Source organism: Hypomesus transpacificus, chromosome 16 (assembly GCF_021917145.1).
Source record: "Hypomesus transpacificus isolate Combined female chromosome 16, fHypTra1, whole genome shotgun sequence".
Lineage (NCBI taxonomy): Eukaryota > Metazoa > Chordata > Actinopteri > Osmeriformes > Osmeridae > Hypomesus > Hypomesus transpacificus.
In genome coordinates, this window is record NC_061075.1 from 4,273,335 (window position 1) to 4,295,675 (window position 22,341).

At 39.9% G+C, this 22,341-nt stretch overlaps 1 protein-coding gene across 1 annotated transcript; it reads right to left on the reverse strand.

Moving 5' to 3' along the window:
* Positions 1 to 1,915: 1,915 nt before the first annotated feature.
* nmur1a (neuromedin U receptor 1a) lies at positions 1,916 to 21,568 on the reverse strand. The gene is made up of 5 exons (XM_047037004.1): positions 21,299 to 21,568; positions 20,870 to 20,938; positions 8,053 to 8,179; positions 6,266 to 7,176; positions 1,916 to 3,320 (listed from the first exon to the last, which is right to left on the reverse strand). The coding sequence occupies exons 4-5, from the start codon at positions 7,167 to 7,169 to the stop codon at positions 2,938 to 2,940; spliced, it is 1,287 nt and encodes a 428-aa protein (XP_046892960.1). The 5' UTR covers positions 7,170 to 7,176; positions 8,053 to 8,179; positions 20,870 to 20,938; positions 21,299 to 21,568; the 3' UTR covers positions 1,916 to 2,937.
* Between the last annotated feature and the right edge of the window lie 773 nt (positions 21,569 to 22,341).

Sequence of the window (22,341 nt, forward strand, 5' to 3'; positions counted from 1 at the left end):
TTGATTTTCACATATTAAAATACATTCACTGGAATATGATACATATTTGAATACTTGCACATTGCACTGTAAATAATGAAGTAGGTATTATTAGCTTAAATAAAAAAATAAAAAGATTTCCCAACAGTATGCTGAATGTTGACCTATTATCTATGGCGGGATAGAAATGTCTATTGACGTTATTGACTGGGCCATTGTTATTTAGTCAAAGTGCACTAGGGGAAATTACTTGCTCAGGGAGATAACAAAAGACAAACATATATTTTTTATTAAACTCTGCATTGTGTTTAAACTCACTAACTTGGACATTGATGTTGCAGATGATGACTTTTTGCTTATCTTAATGAGAACGGGCATCTCGTATGGATGGAATTTAACTTTAAGTAGTACCACAGTCTGACAGAAATTGATGCATGATTTTTGTTATCGTTGTTCTGCACCAGAAAATTCTGGCCTATCTCAGTGGCGGTGTACTATTCGACTGCAGGTAACATTTGAGAAACCCTGTGGAAAAGATGGGAGCTGTTGGCTGTATTGTGTCTTTCTTATGGATTATGGATGAATTATCTTTGAACGGAATATTCAATTCTCTTTGAAATTGTGGAATAAATTATATTCATTCTTTTTTTTAAATCTCACATAGACAAGACTGGAAAAAGGATACTAGTCAAAACCTCTAAAGTAAGGTTTTAGCACAGCTTAACAACTAAGGTATGCTTTTTTCTTTTCTTGCAGCTGCATAGTGGCACACTAGCATGTTTCCACGGGATACAGTACACAACAGTCACAAATCCATTGTGTCGTTAAGCTTAGCAATACTGGGGGGAAAAACCAGAAGGATAGCGCTTTGGCCCCAAACAATCATACACTTAATTAGTTTACAAGCACAAACATACAATAACATGTATAACATTCAGTTGGTTCCTTCTTGGGATAGTCTAAGGCTTTGCTTTGCGGATTAGTCCAGCTCTGTCCTTAGAGCTACAGTAACATGTTAGACTGTTAAAACAGCCCAATAACATGTCCTGACTTAGAAGAAAAGCCAAGCAATGATGTGTGACTTTCTGGCAACCAGTCATCATAGAGTGTTGGGTTCCGTGTCGTGAGACGATGCTGGAGAGGAAATTATCACCATCTGATACGCTGCTGCCAACGACAAGCACAGACTGCAGCGTATCATCCGCACTGCTGAGAAGGTGATTGGCTGCAATCTGACTACCCTCGAGGACCTGCACACCTCGAGGACCCTGAGGCGAGCGAGGAAGATTGTGCCTGACTCTTCCCACCCTGGACACACTCTGTTTCAGCCACTCCCCTTCTGGCAGAAGGCTACGGTCCATCAGGACCAATACCACACGCCACAAAATCAGTTTCTTCCCATCCGCTGTTGGCCTCTTCAACAAGGCCAAGGGCTCACACGGACTTTAATGACTTTAAACACATTGCAATTTGCACTATATTACACAATTTGTATCTTTTGTACTATTTGTATTTTTTGTATTTTTATACTGTAAATGATGGCTACTTTATAGTTTATTGTATATTTTATTTTAATTCTAAATCCCCTTGTATTTGCTGGACTATGTACCTTTAGTATAGTTAGACCACATATTTAAGTTTTTAAGATTCCTATATGTTTAATGTATGCACCTTCCTGCCAAAGTAAATTCATTGTCTGTGAAAACTTTCATGGCGATTAAAACCCTTTCTGATTCTGGTTAATGTAGTGAGGTAAAATGGTCCTTCTTGCCGATGGCCATAATCAATAAAAACAAGTGACCAAAACATTTCCTAAAGATAGGATACAATCAATGCTTAGGACTACAGTATTCGAATGAATAGTAAAATTACATAATTGACTTGCAGTAATATAATACAGTATATTACAGAACTTGTCAGCACTTAATTAGCCGAGACAATTACTTCATTGTGTGATGAAAGTGATGTTTAAATGTCCTATTTTTTATTTTATTTTAGTGGCTATGATTATGTCAGTTGCCATGCACAGTTTGCCAATACATGGATTTTTCAATTAGATATTGTTTTGTCCCGCTTCAATAGACTGATATCAAGCAATTCGTAATTAACTATTTACTTATCGTCAAAGGCAAATTATTAAACTAATATGAATGTAAGTATCCCAGAAGGCTTTTTGTCTCTTACAAAGCCATTTTTGTAAATAAAAATGTGTTTAATTGATTAGAGTTTTTCAAATAATGGAACAAATGGCCAAACCAAACATCAACATAATTGTATCGCAGTTGAAACCCAGTTCCCCTCATAAGCACTCTTTCTTTGTGAATGTCCAACCAATCTTTGAAAATTGCAGGCGTTCCTTGCTGTCACATTCTACTTTCTATAATAAATTGTGGAGTATGTAATCAGCACAGAACACAATAATAACTGTAACTAAAATGTCAGTATGTCAAATCATCAGTTTGTCAAAATAGCCAGAGGTAATTTACAAGTGTCAACGAGGCCATTCACAACACTCTCAATTCACAGTACGATGAACCACAAGATACCATACCATTATTCAAAATAGATGTGATATGTTTGACACATTTAAAAGAGACACCACCACTATCTGAACTGATGTTTTTATGAATTTTGTCTCCTTCTGTGTCCGCCTCTCATTTAAATTCACACATTTGAAATCAACTGTTTGTCCTCTTCTGAGAGATCATGACATTTTTGAATCTGATATAAGTAATTGAGGAGGCCTGACCATGGCCTACACTTGTACTGGACTCTTTCATCGTGTTTGTTGTTCAAAGTCATAGTTGAACTTCTCCCTCATAAACCCGTGTGATATGCCGACTAGGTCGAAGCCCATGGCCCAAAGATCTTCACCATCTAAATACCATCCCTTCACACCAGATCCGAGCCATTCTCCATCGCCCCTGGATCTCGGAACACTCCTTCTCAGGCATTCTATCACGCAAATGTTGTCTCCTCCTCTTTGTGGCTGTAGACGCCACAGACCTCTTCATGGACCACGGCGGGACCATTGGTAGGCAGTGCATCGCTGAGGGTACTGCGCAACGTCATCCGTGTGACGCTGAGAGAGTATTTCCTCGGAGGCGCGTGATGCGTTCGGTGACACATGACCTCCTTGAACATCTCCCTGAAGCGGGTAGACATGAGGTTGTAGAGGACGGGGTTGACGGCAGAGCTGAGGTAAAAGAACACACCCGAGATGATGTGGACGTACTGAAAGACTTCCAGGTGGCCGCTGTTCTCGTCACTGATGAAGCTCCACATGAGCCTGTCGGTGTGGAATGGAGCCCAGCATATCCCGAACACCACCACCAGAACAACTGTGGGGGGCAGAGAGAGTGAGGGGGAGGCAAAGGGAGGATCAAAGTTAATAAGCTATACAGCGTACGATGACGATCGAAACATAAAATGCTTCGTTTTTGGAAGATTGGCATCCCTCAAATTCTGTACATAAACCTTTTTATATCACATTTATGTCGCCAAATGAGTTTGCTGCCTCAATGAACCTCTTAGTTGAGAATGTAGTCTGGGAGAAACCTTGCCCCCACCTCTTATATTCTAGACTGGAGTTGTCAGTGAAGTCTTTGGCTAGTGGCTTCTTTCTCTTTCTCTGTTTCTCTCTCCAATTTCCAATAATCAGGATAGAGTAGGTAACATGTAAACCTTCATTAAATAACATGTTTGCATTGTAATTCATAATTATTTGAGCCCAGAAACATGTGTCATTTCTATAGCCTAAAATAACAGATGACAATCAAATCATTGCACCGTTTCATCTCCTCCATAATTGTCATATAACTCAGTAGCAAAACAAGTGTGAGAAAGAGTGAAAAAACAGTCCCCTTTGTCTCATCTACAAGGTTCTAATGCACAATCAGCAGGAACACAATTCTGACATTGACGTGTTGGAACAGATGCAAAGTTGAATACATTCAGTGTGATAATGAAGGAGTCAAGTACGTGGATGTGTTAAATATGAAGATGGCACAAGGAGACACTGGAGGCAGAGAAGGGAGTAACTTAGGACAATTCTATTCTATTCTATTCTATATTCTATTATGTCATTCTAAACAAACTAGTTCAATAATTACAGACAGACGTAATACCTAACCCTATATGTCAATTTTTGGGTTTGATGCAAAAAATAGCAACAAAACAAGGACACAAACAGTTAGAAATGTAATTCAATAAAAATATAACAATTCATATATATAGAACATATTTTCTAAAATACTTTTGTTGTTGTTGACTAAATGCCTAGACAGGTGTGAACCACCAGTATGCTTGTCAGAATTTCAATTTCAATATATAACATTATTTTGAAAGAGTATCCATCCATGATATATTGTTTTGAGGAAAGGTAGATTACAGTACATCCTAACAAAAGCATGTTGGAGTTTGGAGAGGATATCCATAGAGATGTTGTTCTCGTTGAAAACCAGCATTCTGCACATTACAGACTACTGACTGTGTGGTATGTGACTTTAGACTTCTGTGAACATTGCTGGATATTTATAAAAGGGTGCCCTTTTATTGGATTCCAGTCATGAATTATCTAGTAAGGAGTCTGGAAGCCATGAGGGAGGGAGACTGATAAAACTATCAGTGGCAAAATTGCAGACTTATTTGCTCTGCTCCACAAATGTCCCCCTAGAGCATTTGGTGATATTTTGAAAGCCAAAGAGTCTTTTCAGTTAAAAAAGACTTGGTTTGGATTAGATATAGTCATCAAATATGCTTAGAAATATTATCAGTCTTCCTTGGAATAGCTCCTTCAAGGGCTTTACTTTCATGGTGCCACCTGCCATCCTTTAGAAGTTTTTTTAATCTAAAATATGGCTGATTCCCCTCATAGTAGCTAAAGGCTGTCAGTGTCCATGCAAAAACAGGTTTATACTCCCCTGAGAATGACTTGGCACTAAGCACAAGAGACATCAGGAATAATGTTTAAAGGGGAAAGATATCATGAATATCAATACATGGTTATGTGCATCAAAAGTCTATCTTGTGCACTACATCTAAAATCTGTATAGTGACCCTGGGGAAACAAGGGTTTTATAATTCCTATCTGTCCTGTCAGACCTATTCATCCATTTTCACAAATTGACATTCCTAAAATCATTTATTTTTTAAGGCAGCTAAACGGAAAAAGATTACGTGAAACACATGAGCAATAACTTGCTTCTTTCATGGTGACTTGATTCAACCATCAAAAGCACAACAACATGTAAAAATGTGTTGTGTGTTATTTGCTAACTAAAATCACATTCAGTGTAATGTCTTGTCAACAGATACAGCCAAATTAGTGAATTGATCAGCTAGATCAGTACCTTTCCATCTAATCTTCAATAGAGATATCATCATTTGAAGAACAGCCAGTACGCTTTAAAGCCACACCAAACAAAATTATTAGGCAAAGACGAAGACTTGATGGTGTTTTCAATTAATGGCCTCTAAGCCTACATTTTATGAAAGAACTCTATGAAACACAAGTTTTATAAAGGAGTTTTGCCAGCTAATTCAGTTAAAAACCTACTTTTTACCTGCATTTAATCTTTTATCATTTAATTAAGGTAATGAGCCGATCAAACATCTCAGAAGAGGTTACTTTAGCAGCTAATTACTGTACCTAAAGCTGAGAATTAACTTTTAACTCAGCCATGACTGATGCGAACCAGTTTTTCCAGATTTTCCATGAACCAAACCCAAATAGTAACTGACTTCTAGAGGATTTTGCATCCTTTTCAAAAGTGTGTCTAAAGGTTGCCTTGCTGGCCATGGAACAAATTATTTCAGCCAAGTTCATCATTAGAACAGACTCGGAAATAAACTGGAAAAGTTTATTTGAACAGGAAGATTTACCAAGAGATCTCAGACATACTTTTAAATAATACCCTAAGGCACACAGACCCACTGGAGAGACCCTTTAAACTCAATATTACTCTGAGAAGAGAAATAATCAGAGGCATGTTTGGACTCTAAAGGATAAAAATCATAAAACATGGAGCTAAAGTATCCACTGCTCAATGGATACTTTAGTCAGATGGCTGAGCGGTGAGGGAGTTGGTTTAGTAATCCGAAGGTTGCCGGATCGATTCCCCACTGTGCCAAATTACATCGTGTCCTTGGGTCATCCACCCTTCACCCTACTTGCCTCGGGGGAATGTCTCTGTATTTACCGTAAGTCGCTCTGGATAAGAGCGTCTGCTAAATGACTAAATGTAAATATACTAGGGAGACAGAGAGATGAAGGTGCAACACTCACACAGCATCTTTGTGACCTGTCGACGTCGAGCTTTCTGCTGCTGGCTGCGGACGTTACAGTAGCCATCTTGCCCCAAACCTGACTTGGCCTCCAGTGCCTGAAGCATCTTCTCTTTTTTTAGCTGCAGGCCAATCAGAAGGTAGAGTGTGCTGATGGTCAGCATGGGCAGCGCAAAGAACAGCAGTGTAGTCACCTGAATGGTCAGGTTGTAAATCCACTTTGGCTTCACAAGCATGCAGATGGCCGACTCGGCGATCACTCCGTCGGGATGTCCCGAGTGGCCGTCCAGGGTTTTGATGCCGTGAAGGCTGGTGTTGGGGATGGCACACAGTACCGACACGCTCCACACAGTCAGAATGACGCGTTTGGCGTGGGTGCGCGTCACCACATACTTGGCGCGCAGGGGGTGGACCACGGCAATGTAGCGCTCCACGCTCAGCGCCGTGACGTTGAGGATGGAGGCGAAGCAGACCATTTCGAACAGGAAGGTCTTGAAGTAGCAGGCGCCCTCGCCCAGGATGAAGGGGTAGTTCTTCCACATCTCGTACAACTCCAGGGGCATTCCCAGCAGCAGCACCAGCAGGTCGGACACGGCCAGGCTGAACAGGTAGTAGTTAGTTGGGGTCCACATCACCTTGTTGCGCGCGATGACGGTGCAGGTGAGGACGTTTCCCACGGCACCCACCAGGAAGATCACGAGGTAAGTGAGGCAGACGGGGAGGAAGACAGCGGAGCGACGAGGGCCCAGGTGCTTCTCCAGGTACTCCTCCTGGGTCAGGCACGCGTCCCACAGATCCATGCTGCCGTTCAGGTCAAAGGTCAAGTTGGCGCAGCTCCCTTCGTCCGGGCAGCGCCAAGTGTTGTTTTCCAACGTGAAGAAAGAGCAGTTGTACCTGGTGGTCATAATTAATCTGTTTGGGGACAAAGGGGAACGACTTAATCCATTTGGAAAGCTTTTATAGTAACAATGAGGTCATTGGGGATGAAACTGGGCTAAAGTTGAACCACCAGATGTTTAATGCTCCCAGGGGTGGATTTCAACTAGGAAGCTTTGCTTTTGCGCTTCAATTACCACAAATCACTGTAAAAGATGTGTATGTAATTTAAAGACTCATTTTCTAAGATCACACAAGGGACTATGCACCTCTGATTTCCTCAGTGTATCAACAAGTTGTTGCTCATCTGCTGTTTGTGTTGCTTTTGAAAGTGCTGTTGATTTTCGGGGGGTAGGGGAGGGAGGACTGGTAAACCTTATCAATACTTATTTGATTATACCCTTGCCTCTGGTCAATGCATATGTTAATGAGAAACTAATGCCAATTAACATCAAATTACCACTCAAACAGCCAACTGCACTAAATAACCTGCAAGAACAAGAGTCAGATGGCTGAGTGGTGTGGGAGTCGGGCTGGAATTCAGAAGGTTACTGGATCGATTCCCGGCCGTGTCAAATGATGTTGTGTCCTTGGGCAAGGCACTTCACCCTACTTGTCTCGGGGGGGAATGTCCCTGTACTTAATATAAGTCGCTCTGGCTAAGGGCGTCTGCTAAATGACTAATGTAAATGTAGAACAATCACATCCCGTCAGAAATTATTTGCAGACAGCAAGATTTGACAGTGGGCTTGCACACCCTTTCTCTGTCTTTGCCCTCACATGGCTGTATACTGCAAGGTCAGCATAAACTACATATGAAGCCCTTCTATGTGTCAAAGGATTTCAACATGTTTGGTCTTTTACCTTTTACTAAGGAGGCAGGCGGATTAGGAGCAAATCACAAGTACAAACCTGTGAGCAGGTGACAGCTGTATTGAAAGGACTGCTGTTGAACTTTTGTTAGAGGAAACCCCACCAGAGGAATTGTTGTTTTTCTAACAGGACAGAACCTTCGGGGACTCCAGCCTTGATGTTCTGTCTAGGATTTTAAACAACAAAGGGAGGTTATTAAGTCAGTATTTTTTACAGAAATCTTTGGAGGAGGACATTGAGAAGAGGACTAAAATTGGATATCAAAAGAAACACGTACAAAATAATTATTGGCTCTACCTGCTAAAAAGGTGAATATGCTTACAGTTAGACTTCTGACATCCAGTCAAGTTTCTCATTTTAAACAACAAAGGAATTGAATCCACTGATACAGTGAGTCTTTTGGTGAGAACTTCTGCAGAACTAAAATAAATAAAAAATTACAAGAAAGTATTGAAAATGAAATGAAATGACGTTGTGATCGTCAGTTCTTTTGACAATTGCTCCAAAAGTATTTTCAATTTGGAGAATGTAAAATATAATATACAAATCTAAATATGGTCATTCAATTCATACAATACTTCATTTGGGAAAATAAATTTTCAAATTGAAAAAAAATCATATATATATATGTATATTTTTTTTCCGGAGCATTTGTCAAAAGAACTGACGTTATGAAGTCTAATTAAATTGTAAAATTAAATTATCAGTCATTTTGCTTCAATAAATTCTTGTAATTATTTTTCATTTTATATCCTCAGAGGTTCTCACCAAAAGACCCACTGTATCAGTGGATTCAATCCCTTCGTTACAATGTTTGAGGATAAAGACAATAAAAACAAAACGTTGAACAGTTAATGTATTTTTGCATTTGAGAACTAAATACTTTTAATACACTTTGTGCTGTTGGCAGATCTGATGGCTACAGGACAGTAATTCCTTATACAAAGCAATTACAACCCCTATCACCAGTGCATTGTGTGAGTCAACCTTCAATTGAGCAAGTTTGTAATTAAATCAGTAGGCAATTGCAGTCATGACACTGATCCTCTACATTACCATTGCTTTACTGGATTTGTATTTTTCAACCTGTCCTCCTACTACCCAGGGCACCTGTCAACGGTCTACACATACAAATAAGACTGCTCAATCGTGACTTTAGATCATAAGAATACCTATTTTGTGTTTTTGTGTCGTACATGTGCTGCGGATAAAACATTTAGAGGATGTAGGCTTGAATTGTTGAGACCATGCCTGTGTTGCAAAATAATATTCTGAGCATTTACAAAGCATGTCTCATACATATTAATTGTATTATCTTCCCCGTGTACTGCTTTGAAGAATGAATAGATTACAAAAGGAAACCTCCTTGCCCCATGCATTATTCATATTCAACCTAACCTTTTTGAATGCATTTCTTAAAATGTAAATTGGATGATAACAACCTGCACTGTCTGCTTGTCTCACAAACCTCAAACAGGTCACTTCACAAACGTGTCACAGGTGAACACCGTTCTTCATACAGACAGTTCAAAATGTAAATATTTGTCTCCCTAAATTGCACATCCAGAGTCAAGTATCGATAATGATTACGGTTCATTCCCTACTTCCACATGCTAGTGTTAACGGATTCTAAGACTGAGATTTAATTGCATGAGAATGATATTCAGTGAAGATGTACAGTGATAGAGAGTGGTGACACACCTCAATTACACTGATCAATGGGATCCGTGTGAATGCATTGTGCTCCCTCTTTAGGCGGCATCCACTGTACAGGCTAAGAAATCTCAACAATTACATCTCTGCATGCGCAGCAGCTCTCATTAGAAATAAAGTATTAATGTTTATCTTGTGACGTTAGATGTTCATTTCGCAGTTTGCTTGTTGAATTAAACCTTCGAAGTGTTGCGCTTGCTAAATAAAATTGCAATTTAAGTTTCTTGTCAACCCTGCCTTTGGTCAAAATTGCTGAGTCATTTTGAAGTCATTTACACTTATTTTATAATACAAAAACATGTGACCCCAGGGAAAAGGATCAATCTGCCAACAGCTCAAAACAACACAATCATTTATTCTCTGACAGAATAAGTCTGCCTAGCGGCAACTGTTTTAGACAGCAAATATTTTGACATTCACAGTACCCTTCTGGGTTTGGTAGTAACTGTGTTTAGCTGTGGTGTTGTTTTTGGCCCTTTCATCCAAATGTGTTGTAGTCAGAAGCACAACGTTGTATTGAAATTACTTGATTGGTAGACTTGATTTAAATGGAACTCAACTTTTCAACAGTATAACCTGAAGTGAAAGTTTCATTAATAGGGAAGTAAGAGAGAGCTCTCAATTTAATCAGAACCCCTCGGCATTAGGGCCAAAATTAGCCTATAGGGCTAAGAAGCTCTGTAAAAGCCTCAGAGCTAAATGAGAAATTAATGAATCATTCATTAAGATAATGTAGTCTTGAAAACCCTGGAAAGATATTTCAATTGTCATAAATAGCTAACTAGGTTACCAGAAAAAGATTGTGGTCTTAATAAGTAGTCACAACCACATCTGATTTACCTGTAACTACTTGATTATGAGTAAAGTGGTTCCATCTGTTTTGATTGACAGGTACCTTTATTCTCATCTGGTAGAATTGTGAGACAACATGGAATAATGGACTACACTGACTGTTTTAAGGGTAGTGTCATATCACAATACATATGAAGAATTGGTTAAAAGGTCCCCATTTTTATTTTTCATTACAATGCCATGGTCAGTCACTGCCACAACCGACTATTTATGTCTCAATTGATTAAAGTTTGGTGATGGTGATTCATTCGCTTTTTTTCTAAAAGTACCACAAAAAAGCATCAAAACCTGATATTTGCTAACCAAATAATTTTGGGATGTGCTGAGAGTAATGGGATGAATTAGTCATTCACGTGTGTGACAAACCATTTGATAAATCATCACTGATTATCAATACAACAAGTCTTAGCTGTGTAGTGTTGTCACTGTGCATTAAAACTATGCATTATGTATTATTCCGAGTCAGACACTGCATGGCTAGTTTGAATGGAACGGGAATTAACAATTCTTTATAACAATGATTATTATTGAAACGGATTGTAAAACATGCGTTGCATCCCCAATTTTTTTTTGAATCTGAAAATCAATGTTTTTCTTACCTTTTCAATTATTATGTGCATATATCCTTGCTCTCAAACAAACTTTCGTCCAGTATTGGAAATGTGACTACTGCTCTCCCTTACATTTTCTGTAACTGTCCCTCCAGTATCCAGTATACACTGAGTGTACTTTGCTTCTTGGCTCAATCGCTCTTTCTCCCCCTATCGCTCTCTCTCCCCCTATCGCTCTCTCTCTCTCTCTCTCTCTCTCTCTCTCTCTCTTTATGTCTCTCTCTCTCTCGCTCCCTCTAATGCTGCTCTGTTCAGCCCCTCCATCTCTCTCTTTCTCTCAATCCCTATATTACACTACCCTTTCTCTCTCTTTCGCTCGCTCGATCTCTCTCTCTCTGCCTATCCCTCTCACAACCGCACATGCTTATCTTGTGATAGGGGTTTTGTGTAGCGTTCTTCTCTGTGTGTCAAAAAGATGTTCAGAAAGCACTCCCCCATATGCTCCCCTGGTCACACTGCCTTGTAGCTTCCTAGTGTGTCCCCTGGTCCATCCTCACCACTCATCTTGCCCAGTGAACATGCCCTCTCTCTCTCTCTCTCGCTCTCTCTTTCCTCATATAGCTCTCTTTCTCACACACATTCACTTTCTGACTTGCTCGGCCACATAACCATAATTAGAGTGCAGACTCATGCTGACAAACATGCTGGCAAGTCTAGGGTCATTCAGAAAAAAGGAGGGGTGTATAACACCTACACACACCGAGTGTCCCCTAGTGTATGAAGAGCCTTGCATCTGCCCAGCGTCAACACTGCATCATCACTGAACAGACGTGTGACTATCCTCACTTGATTTTGCCACTCTCATGTGGTTGTCACCCATTAAAAAAAAAACATTTTAACCACTCATTTTCCTTCTTTATAAAACTGTATAAAAATAATTCAAATGTAGGATTTGCTTTTCCACATTCCATTCATATGGTTTGATGTTAGACACCAGTTCTCAGGTCTCAGTCTGAAGTGTTTCGATGTACGATTCACCCTTTTAGGAAGGTGTTTTCTATACCTATGCTGTAAAAAAGGCAGTTACTGTAATCAGTTGGTGACTGTTTCAGAGTCCTGCTCATTTGTCCCCCATTACGTCATTCTTTTCTAGTCATGACAATATTATTTAATCACAAGACAGGTTGTAGGTTTAAATGTTCACTTTCTCCCTGAACGGGAGTTGAACAACATTCTGAGGTGCTAGATGGCCGAACACATTAGAGTGCTTTAATTACGACGGAGGCCATTAACAGAAACGCTTTAAATGGAAGGAACTTCTTGTACCTCTTCCAAGGATTTTTGACAGATCCTCACTACTCTCACCATACTGGCACTACTGTGTCATTTAGTTAGACACAGTCATATCACGTTGTACACCTTCTCATGCCCTAAAAAAAACAACATTAAATTGAGCCATCACTGTAAATAGTGCCACATAAAAACTGTTCAGTAATGATCTCATAGTAAGTGTCAGTTGGTGTCTGTCGTCTGTGTATACAGATTTAAAAAAAATTGTGTCCAGCTGCAATAGAGGTGGAGCAAGCATTGAGTGATTATTCATCAGGTATCAAATAATCTCCATCCCTCCTGCCGATGAATCAGGATGATCATTAGGTTACATCCACCAGGTGTTCCTTTTTTAAGCCGTTTAAGCCGAACAGGTAAACTCTGTCAAGCTAACTTCAGCGGCATCTGTTGCACGCAGAGCTGTGTGCTGACAATTGAAATGCAAAGCTTAGCATCTCAGCATCTCCCAGGTGTTGTGCAAAATAAAAAATTATATAATTCCTGGAATCTCTGGAATGACAATGTCAATGTGTTTGAGTGCCAGAAAGAAAACATTGGATTGTGACATCTATGTAAGCATTTTAACAGAGTGGCACTGCAGGTATTATTTGTCACTCATGGTATTTATTAAGTACTTTGTTGGGTTTTTGTAGGCGGGAGAACAAAAAGTGCTTGGTTTGGGAGTTAGTTTGAAACCAACTTTACTTCAGGCGATGGGGTTTGTGGTGACATTGTCCTTGCTTCACACCCTCATCTCTGGGCTAGCAGAAGCATGAACGTGACAGGACGATGACTGCTGTCACACTGCTTGGGTAGACGACCTGTGACAAGACCCAGGACATTGTTGTCCCTGTCAGAGTTTGCTGACATGCTCACTAAAGAAAATGGTACATAATGTCTGTATCTGTGTAGTGTGGTGATGGCATTACATAAGAGGATATGAGATCTCCCTGCATGGTCCACACTGTCCGTGAACAACTTATAGCATGTGGTTTTACCATATCCCCACCTTGTTTTATTATTGAATACTCACTTGAAAGAAGAAGAAAAAAATCTGCTTTTTAAGTTTTAACCCTAATAGGTATTTACCTATTGGGGTTAACTTTTGACTGACTGGTGACATGTGACACACACCCCTGAAAAAACTGTGCCACAATAGTCTGTGCAGGTGCATTGCAAAAACTATAATCAGTCATCACTAATTTATTGGTACTCATGCAACATGCATGGAAATGCACAACAGAACATAATAATGATGGATAGCTTTGATAAACTGAACAAGTGAATCACAGAACAAAAGTTATGTATTTATGTTCTAATAAAAATAAAGTGTCATGGAGGAGACATGCTTAAAATTGAAGATGCCAAGCAAACAGATCTACCATTTAGCTCTCAATGCCACTCACAACTGGATAACACAAGTTCTAAAAGTATAAACAACTTCATTTTGTTTTTTAAGAGCCACCCGAGCGAGTAAGAGAGTACCCGAGCCAAATTACAAAGGGGAAGTATTGTGTGAGTTATGAAACGTTCAAGAATGACCTAATGATGCCACTTACAATAATCATTGTAATCATCAAACAATTATTCCACCCGCATTGTAGAGCCGGTCTCATCAACTTTCAAATGGATTGCGTGAGCAAGATATTTTGTTTTGTTTTACTTTTGACATTATACCAGTGCCTTAGCTTGTAGGCTACTCAAGAGCCTTAGCTAGTATCACAGTGCCTTTTTAGGGTTCCTTGTTTGCACCACTAAGCACTCATTTGTGTTAAATGGGAGCCCTGGCGTCAAGATGTGATTTTTGTGCAGAATTGAGAGTTTAAATAGATTTATAGTATGATAGATATAGATACAGTGGAAAGAATTCTTCCATAGACTATATTGGTTTAGGAGAGCAGAAATGATGCGTTTTATACCACCCTCACTTGGAATGCTTATTTGTGAAAGCAACATCCCGGAACAATATGAAAAAGATTTGGGTTGTCATTTCACAGAAGGGAAAGATTCATTGGAGAGAAAAATTTGATTAGTCACCACAGTTAGATTTACATTTACATGTATTCATTTAGCAGACGCTTTTATCCAAAGTGACTTTCAAGAAAGAGCTTTACAAAAGTGCATATAGGTCACTGATCAGAACAACGAGATAGCCACAAACATTCCGGGTAGCCAAAACATGAAGCATACATTGTGAAAAACCAAATAAGCGCCAAAGGGAAAAACGATAACAGCATGTAGATAAACAAGTTACAATGAAACAATATGAACCTCAAAAAGTGCATGAGTGTACCTGTAGAAAAGCAAGCAACAGTAAAATATTTCACAGCGAGCAGATGAATTTTAAATCAGTTACAACAACCAACAAGTCTCTCAATAAGAGTCATTGTGATCCTAGAGGAAACTAACATCAGGTCCAGCAAATCATTCCTAAGTACCGTTGTACTCCCGGAACAAGTGTGTTTTAAGCCTTTTCTTGAAGGTGGGGAGACAGTGAGTGTGTCTGATGGAGGTGGGGAGTTGATTCCACCATTGGGGGGCCAGACAGGAGAAGAGCTTGTGTTGGGACCGGGCGCTCTTGAGCGGTGGGACCACCAGACGGTTGTCAGAAGAAGACCGTAGGTGGCGGGTGGGGGTGTAAGGCTGGAGGAGAGACTTGATGTATTTGGGTGCAGTCCTGTTCACCGCTCAGAAAGGCAGTAGCCTACCAGGGTCTTGATTTAACGGTGTATAATTTCTTTAGTATTTCTATTCATGAACAAGACGTGCCATTTGAATACTATACAATCATAGCTTATGCTGGTGAGTATTTTTGGTGGACTTCCGTCTCCAATTATGCCTGACAAGAGCACATGTCATGCCATTTGCTACCTTTCATGAATGGTAAACTGGTTCATGATGGCAAAGTAGTCATGTGCCAGATAAGTAAATGGTCTCAGCTGAAGTACCTGAATGATCCTTCCTGTTGGCTTCTAACGAAGAGATCAAACTGTGCATTATGAATGACATCTCTTTTGAAATCATTTAAGTGTTTCGTGTGGTTTGAATAATAATGTCTGTTATACATGCCGAGTTTAAAGCATTAAGTGGCTCTCTGCCAACTTGAGGATGAAGTGCTTTGTTATTCTTTTCTAGAGCAGCTTTATGTAAAGTAGCTGGGGTCAAATTGACCCCAAGGACGAAAGATGTTAGTAAATTTGAGGATGACAGGAGGGTTAAACAAGAATTTGACTTGACACAAAATACTGTGCAATAAATCTATCATTGTAATAATTTTAATTGTGTATGTATTGTTAATGCATTTGCAGTATAAAGACATTCAACATGTATGTTTTCCATTGCAGGCTGTAGCATGTGACTCAGGTGAATGAATGGATTCACAATTATTTGACACACCACAATTTTACTCACCCTTGAAACTAAAAAAAGTAATGGACCTAAGCAGCTTCCTTGAGCAACCCCATAGCCGTTCTCATGTTTCTTAGACCTATGGTCTCCTAAACTAACATAAAACTTCCTTCCTGTCATATATGATTTCATCCAGTTCAATACACTATTGGTGAACCCAATAAGCTTTTCCAGTCTATTGATTAGGATGTCGTGATCAACGGTATCAAATGCTGCACTGAGATCTAACAGGATAAGGATATAGAGACTTTATTTGCATCAGAGTTTAGCCTGAGGTCGCTAATTATTTTGGGTAAGAGAAGTTACAGTACTGTGATATTTCCTGAAACCTGACTGCGAGACTTCCAGGATGTTATTTTCTTCAAGAAAATAATTTAATTGGACTAATACCATATTTTTCAGTACTTTACTAATAAATGGAAGGTTTGAAAATGGTCTGTTATTTGCAAGTAGACTGTTATTCAATTTGGGTTTTCTTTAATAGGGGCTTAACAACAGCTGTTTGGAAGGCATCTGGGAAGACCTCAGTTCCAAGGGATGTGTTTATAATCTTTAGCACCGGACCTGACACACTATCAAACACTCTCTTAAAGAATGTTGTAGGATCAATATCTGAGATTTTGGAGTTAGATTCGCTGACGATTTTGGAAAGTTCACTTGTGTGATACATGTAAATGTGCTCATGGTTATGTTGCAGAATCTACAGATGTCAGTTTCAACCCCACTATTAATAATACTAGCTCTGATCAAAGTTATTTTGTTCTTGAAGAACAAAGCAAGCTCTTCACATTTAAATGCTGAGGATGGAGGGGGAGGGGTAGGGACAGTGTTTAGCAGATGGTCAATGGTGGAGAAAAGAACTCCTTGCTAGACGGATGGTTTTGTTATAGGTGGTTTGTGTATCTTTGTAGATGTTGTAGTGGATCGTGATCTTTGTTTTCCTCCATTTTCTCTCTGCTGCACGGCATTTTCTTTTCGTTTCACAATTTTTTTTATTTCTCAGCCATGGGGAGGTTCTGCTTGTGGGCATTTTGGGGTTTTCAGTGGTGCCACAGAGTCTAACACTGATAATAGTGCATCACTGAGGTTCTCTACCATTTCATTCAGAGAACATTCATGATTAGTTGGCTCCTAGAGCAAATTGTTCAGAAAATGTCATCATAGCTCTGTCGTCTAGATGTCTTCTTTGGACTAAGAATTATCTTGTGGTTTTTGTCAGGAGAATTTCCACATTTAAAAGTATACAATGATAGTCTGAAAGGGGTAGATAGATCAGTTATTGAAATATTATTGATGTTTAGTCCAGTTGTTATTACTAGATGTAGTGTTTCCATTCCGGTGTGTTGGGTCTATTATGTGTTGAGTTACATCGAGACTGTCGAGGAGATTTATGAGCTCAACAGTTCTTAGGTCTGCTTTTTATTTACTTGGATATTTAAGTCTAAGTTTAAAACTACTTTGTCATATCTAGTGACACATAATATGAACGCTTTGTCATGTTCCCGGCAACCAAAAGAACAACAAGACCTAAATGTCACCGTTACCTGCTATTTTTTGTGAAGCACGTTGTATTTCAAAAGGGCCCCCCTCCTCCCATCAAAGAAAAAATATAATAATGGGGGGAGATGCGTGTAGATTTGATGTCTTTCTCACCAAATTGCTTGTTTTCCTTTGAAGCATAATCACTAGCATTTGAACAGTAAGGTTTGACTCGGCTTAAGTGCTTTTGCGAAGATCTTTTTTATACCAGTGCTCCGGGAATCTGGCTCCTCGCTAAATAGAATCATTTTTAGAATAACCAGCATCCTTTTACGTAAACAGTTGGAGAGGAACAGAAGCTATAAAAATCAATTTTTGGAAATAGATGTATTGATGGCCAATACAACGGTACATCAATGATGCTGTCATCCTTTAACTGTATATAAAATAAGTTACAGTATTTATACCATAGCCCTATTGTTTATTGTTTAATCAGTTTCCATGAAGCACACCTCTTGTAACATGTATTCAAACAATTGAACCCAGGGGAAAGGGCCATGTGTTCATCATTGGGTTCAGTGTTCAAAGCAGGGAACTTTATAAATCTCTATTGATTTCCTGTCAGTCAAAACCCCAGATAAGAGAAAAACAAATGAACCCTTGCAGAAACAGAAAAGGCCACACACACCCCCACATGTGTGAAATCACGTGTGAACCACTCCACAAGGTTTTGTCTAGTTCACTGTGAGACTTTAAGCAATTTTTAGCAGCCAAATCAAGTTGCGCTCACTGAACTCACAATACAATAATTGTTCGGTAATTGACCTAGCCCCTTCCTTATTGGCTGCTCAAAATTGACTGATGTTACTGATCTGAAATGACAATCAAATGTGTGGCTGTGATCGCTTGAACTTGTCGATCAATCCAGATGCCACTCAATGCTGTCGGCAGTTACCGCCCTGGCATCAGTGTTTATTTCCTGTGGCCGTTCAGCAATAGTTTCTGTTTCACAGTTGTGAGAACAGGCTGGTGTTCTTTGGGGTTATTAGCTTAGGATATGGAGCCAATGAGCAATGCCATTTGATGGTTGGACAAGGCACCCGGCTAGCCTTTCAATATGGACAATATGTGACAGATGGGTGGGAGGGGTGGGTGGATAACTGGACTCATGTCTTTGCTGAGACATGGAGACTGCTGCATAGGTCGATGACTATTACATGAATCTCGTTTGAATTTTTTGAATGTTGAGCGAAACATGAGGCAGGCAAGTTTGCATTTGTGGGGAAGAATGGCGTTGGGCTGCTCAATCAGTAAGAGTCAGTGTTCCACTGTATCGTTAGGAACAAAGGGTTCAGTATGAAATGTATCATACATTTCTGTACGTACTGCACATACTGGGTATGCTTCCAGATGCTTCCATCAGGCTTAATGCTTGTTACAATGAAGTTATTGACATCACGTCATGCTCTGGTGCCTATATAAAAACACTGAGCAATTTGTCTTGATTTTCAAACCATAAAAACAAGGAAATCGGAGTGACTTTGAAATATGGTTCATAATTGGGGTACGGGTGCACACAAAAAAAGCACACATGTGATAACCATGTGACATGTACCAAGAGTTTAGTATTGTAAAGGCCTGAATGCTTGACTTTAATAGTTATGGTGTCCAGTGGCTCTGGTCTGCATTTTCCAGGCATGGTTTGGGTCACAGCAAACCAATACAAAGCTATTAGGAAGGGTCACCCTTATCCTATGATGAAATATTTCAATTCTGATGGGAGGGGTGTTTTCCAGGATGACAATGATGACATACCTTCTACGAGGTATGAGGGGTCACAGGATGGTTCGATGAGCATGAATATGATGAGAATTATGAGCACTGGCCTTTGCGGTCGCAACTGAACACCAATGGGAGATTTAGGACCTTTGTGTTAGACAGTGTCCACTGCGAAAACATCAACGATTGGGAAGAATCCCTCTGAGCGAGTGCCAGTGACTGGGCGAGTGCCAGTGACCTCCTTGGAATTTATTCCAAGGAGCTTTAAAGCTGTTCTGGTTGCTGAACACCTTACTGAGACATTTTGTGTTTCTTTTCTTTGTCATCAGTCAAATAACTTTTTTCCAAAAGATATTCCTTCAGAAAGGACCCTTGTTATTTCTGGGGCAAATCACTTTACTGTATGTTTTGACAGTCCTCATTTTCATTATGAAATCCTGTTACAAAAGAGACATTTCTCTCCTTGTGATGGTAATGACATTTAATAGATAACTGACAAATCATACCCTTTTCCATACGCCAAAGATATTTATAGTGCTTTTGAGGTTCAAACTTTCATTCTGTTCAATTTTAGCTCAGCATGAGGCATTGAATTCTAAACTCAGGAGTGCGCCTCTCAGAGCAGGAGAGCCAAAACATCTCACATCGACTTTCTTGATTCAAATGATCCCTTGACTCGTCTTATTGTTAGTCCCAGCATGTGGAGGGAGATAGGAAGAGCAAGACAGAGACCAAGACAAAGAGTGAGTCCATGCCAGGTCCTTGATCTAACAACCTTGTCAGTAAAGCCATATCTGGTTGGTGTGGAGATGAATAATTGCCAGTGTTCAAGGCCAAAGTACTCTGGCAAACTGCACACCATGGTTTATGGGTGTGTGAGTGAGGTTGTATGTGTATGTGTGTGTGTGTGTTTGTGTGTGTGTGTGTGTGTAAGTGCAATTTGAGATGATGTTGGCTGAGGAGAGTTATTATATTGCTGTTGAACTTATGTGCTATGCCAACAGTTGTACCTTCCCTCTACCTCTACTACTAAAATAAAATGATTAAAGGATAGGCTACATCTCCGGCTTACTATCCGGACAATTATCCTGCCAGTGGCATCGTACGGGTCATCATTTTTCTTATGAAACATTGGAACATCCATATGAAAACCAGGACTGTCAAGTAGAACATGCAGGGCCGTAGCACCAAATTCTGGGCCCCTATACAAGAAGTCCGGAAGGGCCCCCCCCCCCAGGGCCATACCCAAACATATCACTCGCAGTGATATGTTCAGAAAATGAGTCGCAGAAAATGCCCACTGACGGGTCTTCTTGTTGGCAAAATCCCTGATAAGGTCCTTAAAGTCCAATGCTCTTGCCAATTGGCTTTCAATCGAGAGAAGAGCAAGACTGTTCAGTCTGTCTAATGCAACCTTCATGTACACTGCCTTCTTCTCTATCCTCCTCTCCATGCTGAATGCAACCTTCATGTACACTGCCCTCTTCTCTATCCTCCTCTCCATGCTGAATGCAACCTTCATGTACACTGCCTTCTTCTCTTTCCTCATCACTTCCATTATCCTCTATCACATCTTCTTTATCTACAACAGCAGGCCCCTCTGTAGGAGCATGAAGGATATAATTAACTAATTAGCCTCTCATCTTAATCATTGCCTAATACACTAAAACACCCTTGCTACAAGGTTGCTACAGTCATTCAAGTCAAACTAGTTTATTTCTGCTTTCATGTTGAACTAAGCTCACCTTGTCTCAAGTCTGCATCAGAGGAGGATGAGGGGGTTGTTGCTGCTGGTCCACTTTCTGTGACAGTTTCTGTAATTTGTTTCACAAATTAAGTTTTACTAGCAGGCAGCTAGGATGATATAGCCATTGTGTCATGTCATGACTTATGGGGCTAACTATAGCCTATATGCCATAGGTTATTATTTATCATGTAGTAGCCTAATAACGGCTTAGTATTAATTTGATATTAGCTTGCTTCAAATCAGTAGCCTGCTATTGCAATATTAGCCTACCGTACACTTTATTTATCCATTAACATACTAACCAAGGGAGGCCTCATTTAATGAAAGTGTAGCCTATTGTCTGCTTGCTAACTTGTCTCTGTTCATTTTAAAAACGATACTTTAAGAATGGGGTTTCACCTTGTGTGGTTAAACGTTTTGTGCTCACCTTTCTTTGTAAAGAAGTTAGTCAGAACCTGACTTCCTTCTTTTTGTTTTTTCTCCCTCTCTTTCTTTTCCTTTCGCTTCTGAGAGCCAGACTTTAACTTCTGTAGTTGTGACATGTTGCCGCATCTCCATCCAGATAAAAGTCTTTTGCGGCGCACGTAGCCTTCCCAACTGAATGCCTTACCGTAAGGCATTCAGTTGGGAAGGCTACGTTGGGGGCGGAATACCCAATCGAGCTGTGAAATCAGTTGTGTGGACTGAACCATTATGCGATTTTTGAAAGGGGTGTTTAGAATTTTGGAATACAATAATGTACTAAATTAATACGCAAAGCTTGCATTTAGATCGATATTCATCGTGACATGTAGTTATGTAATTAAACCATTTGAACAAAAACCAAAAAATAGGCTACTTAAAACCAAAATCTAAACTTCCCATGGGCCCCTCTCTGCCTTGGGCCCCCCCACAACTGTAGCACTTGTCTACCTAGTCCGTCGGCCCTGAGAACATGCAAAATGTTATTAAATGGCAACATATTTCAGTTTGCTGATTCAGATTCTCATTATAGTGGGACAACTGGGATTAAAATAGAATGGCTTTTACAGTCACGGTTGGAAGCTGTAATTTGCCAGAACTACCTGAACAAACAAAAATCACGTTAAAGCATCTATTTGTGAAGCTGATTCTGTCAGGTTTGGGCTACATTTACAGTGACATGTTTTGAGTATACTGTGTACTTAGCTTTCTCTGCTCACTGTTGCACATTGATGCATTAAAGGTCCTATGACATGAAAAAGTCACTTTACGAGGTTATTTAACATTACAGTAATATGAGTTCCCCTAGCCTGCCTTTGGTCCCCCAGTGGCTAGAAATGTTGATAGGTGTAAACCAAGCCCTGGGTATTCTTCTCCGCCTTTGAGAAAATTAAAGATGAAATGCTCGGTTTTTAAAATGCTGGTTTTATGACGTCATAAAACTAAAGGTTACCCCCCCTTTCTCTGCTTTGCCTGCCCAGAAAATCTGGCACGCCCATAACAAACTGA

Excerpts from the sequence above, each read along its gene's own strand:
- nmur1a (XM_047037004.1), bottom strand. The coding sequence starts at position 7,169 with ATGACCACCAGGTACAACTGCTCTTTCTTCACGTTGGAAAACAACACT. Across the intron at positions 3,321-6,265 it reads ACAGGTCACAAAGATGCTGT|TTGTTCTGGTGGTGGTGTTC; the intron begins GTGAGTGTTGCA and ends TGCCCCCCACAG.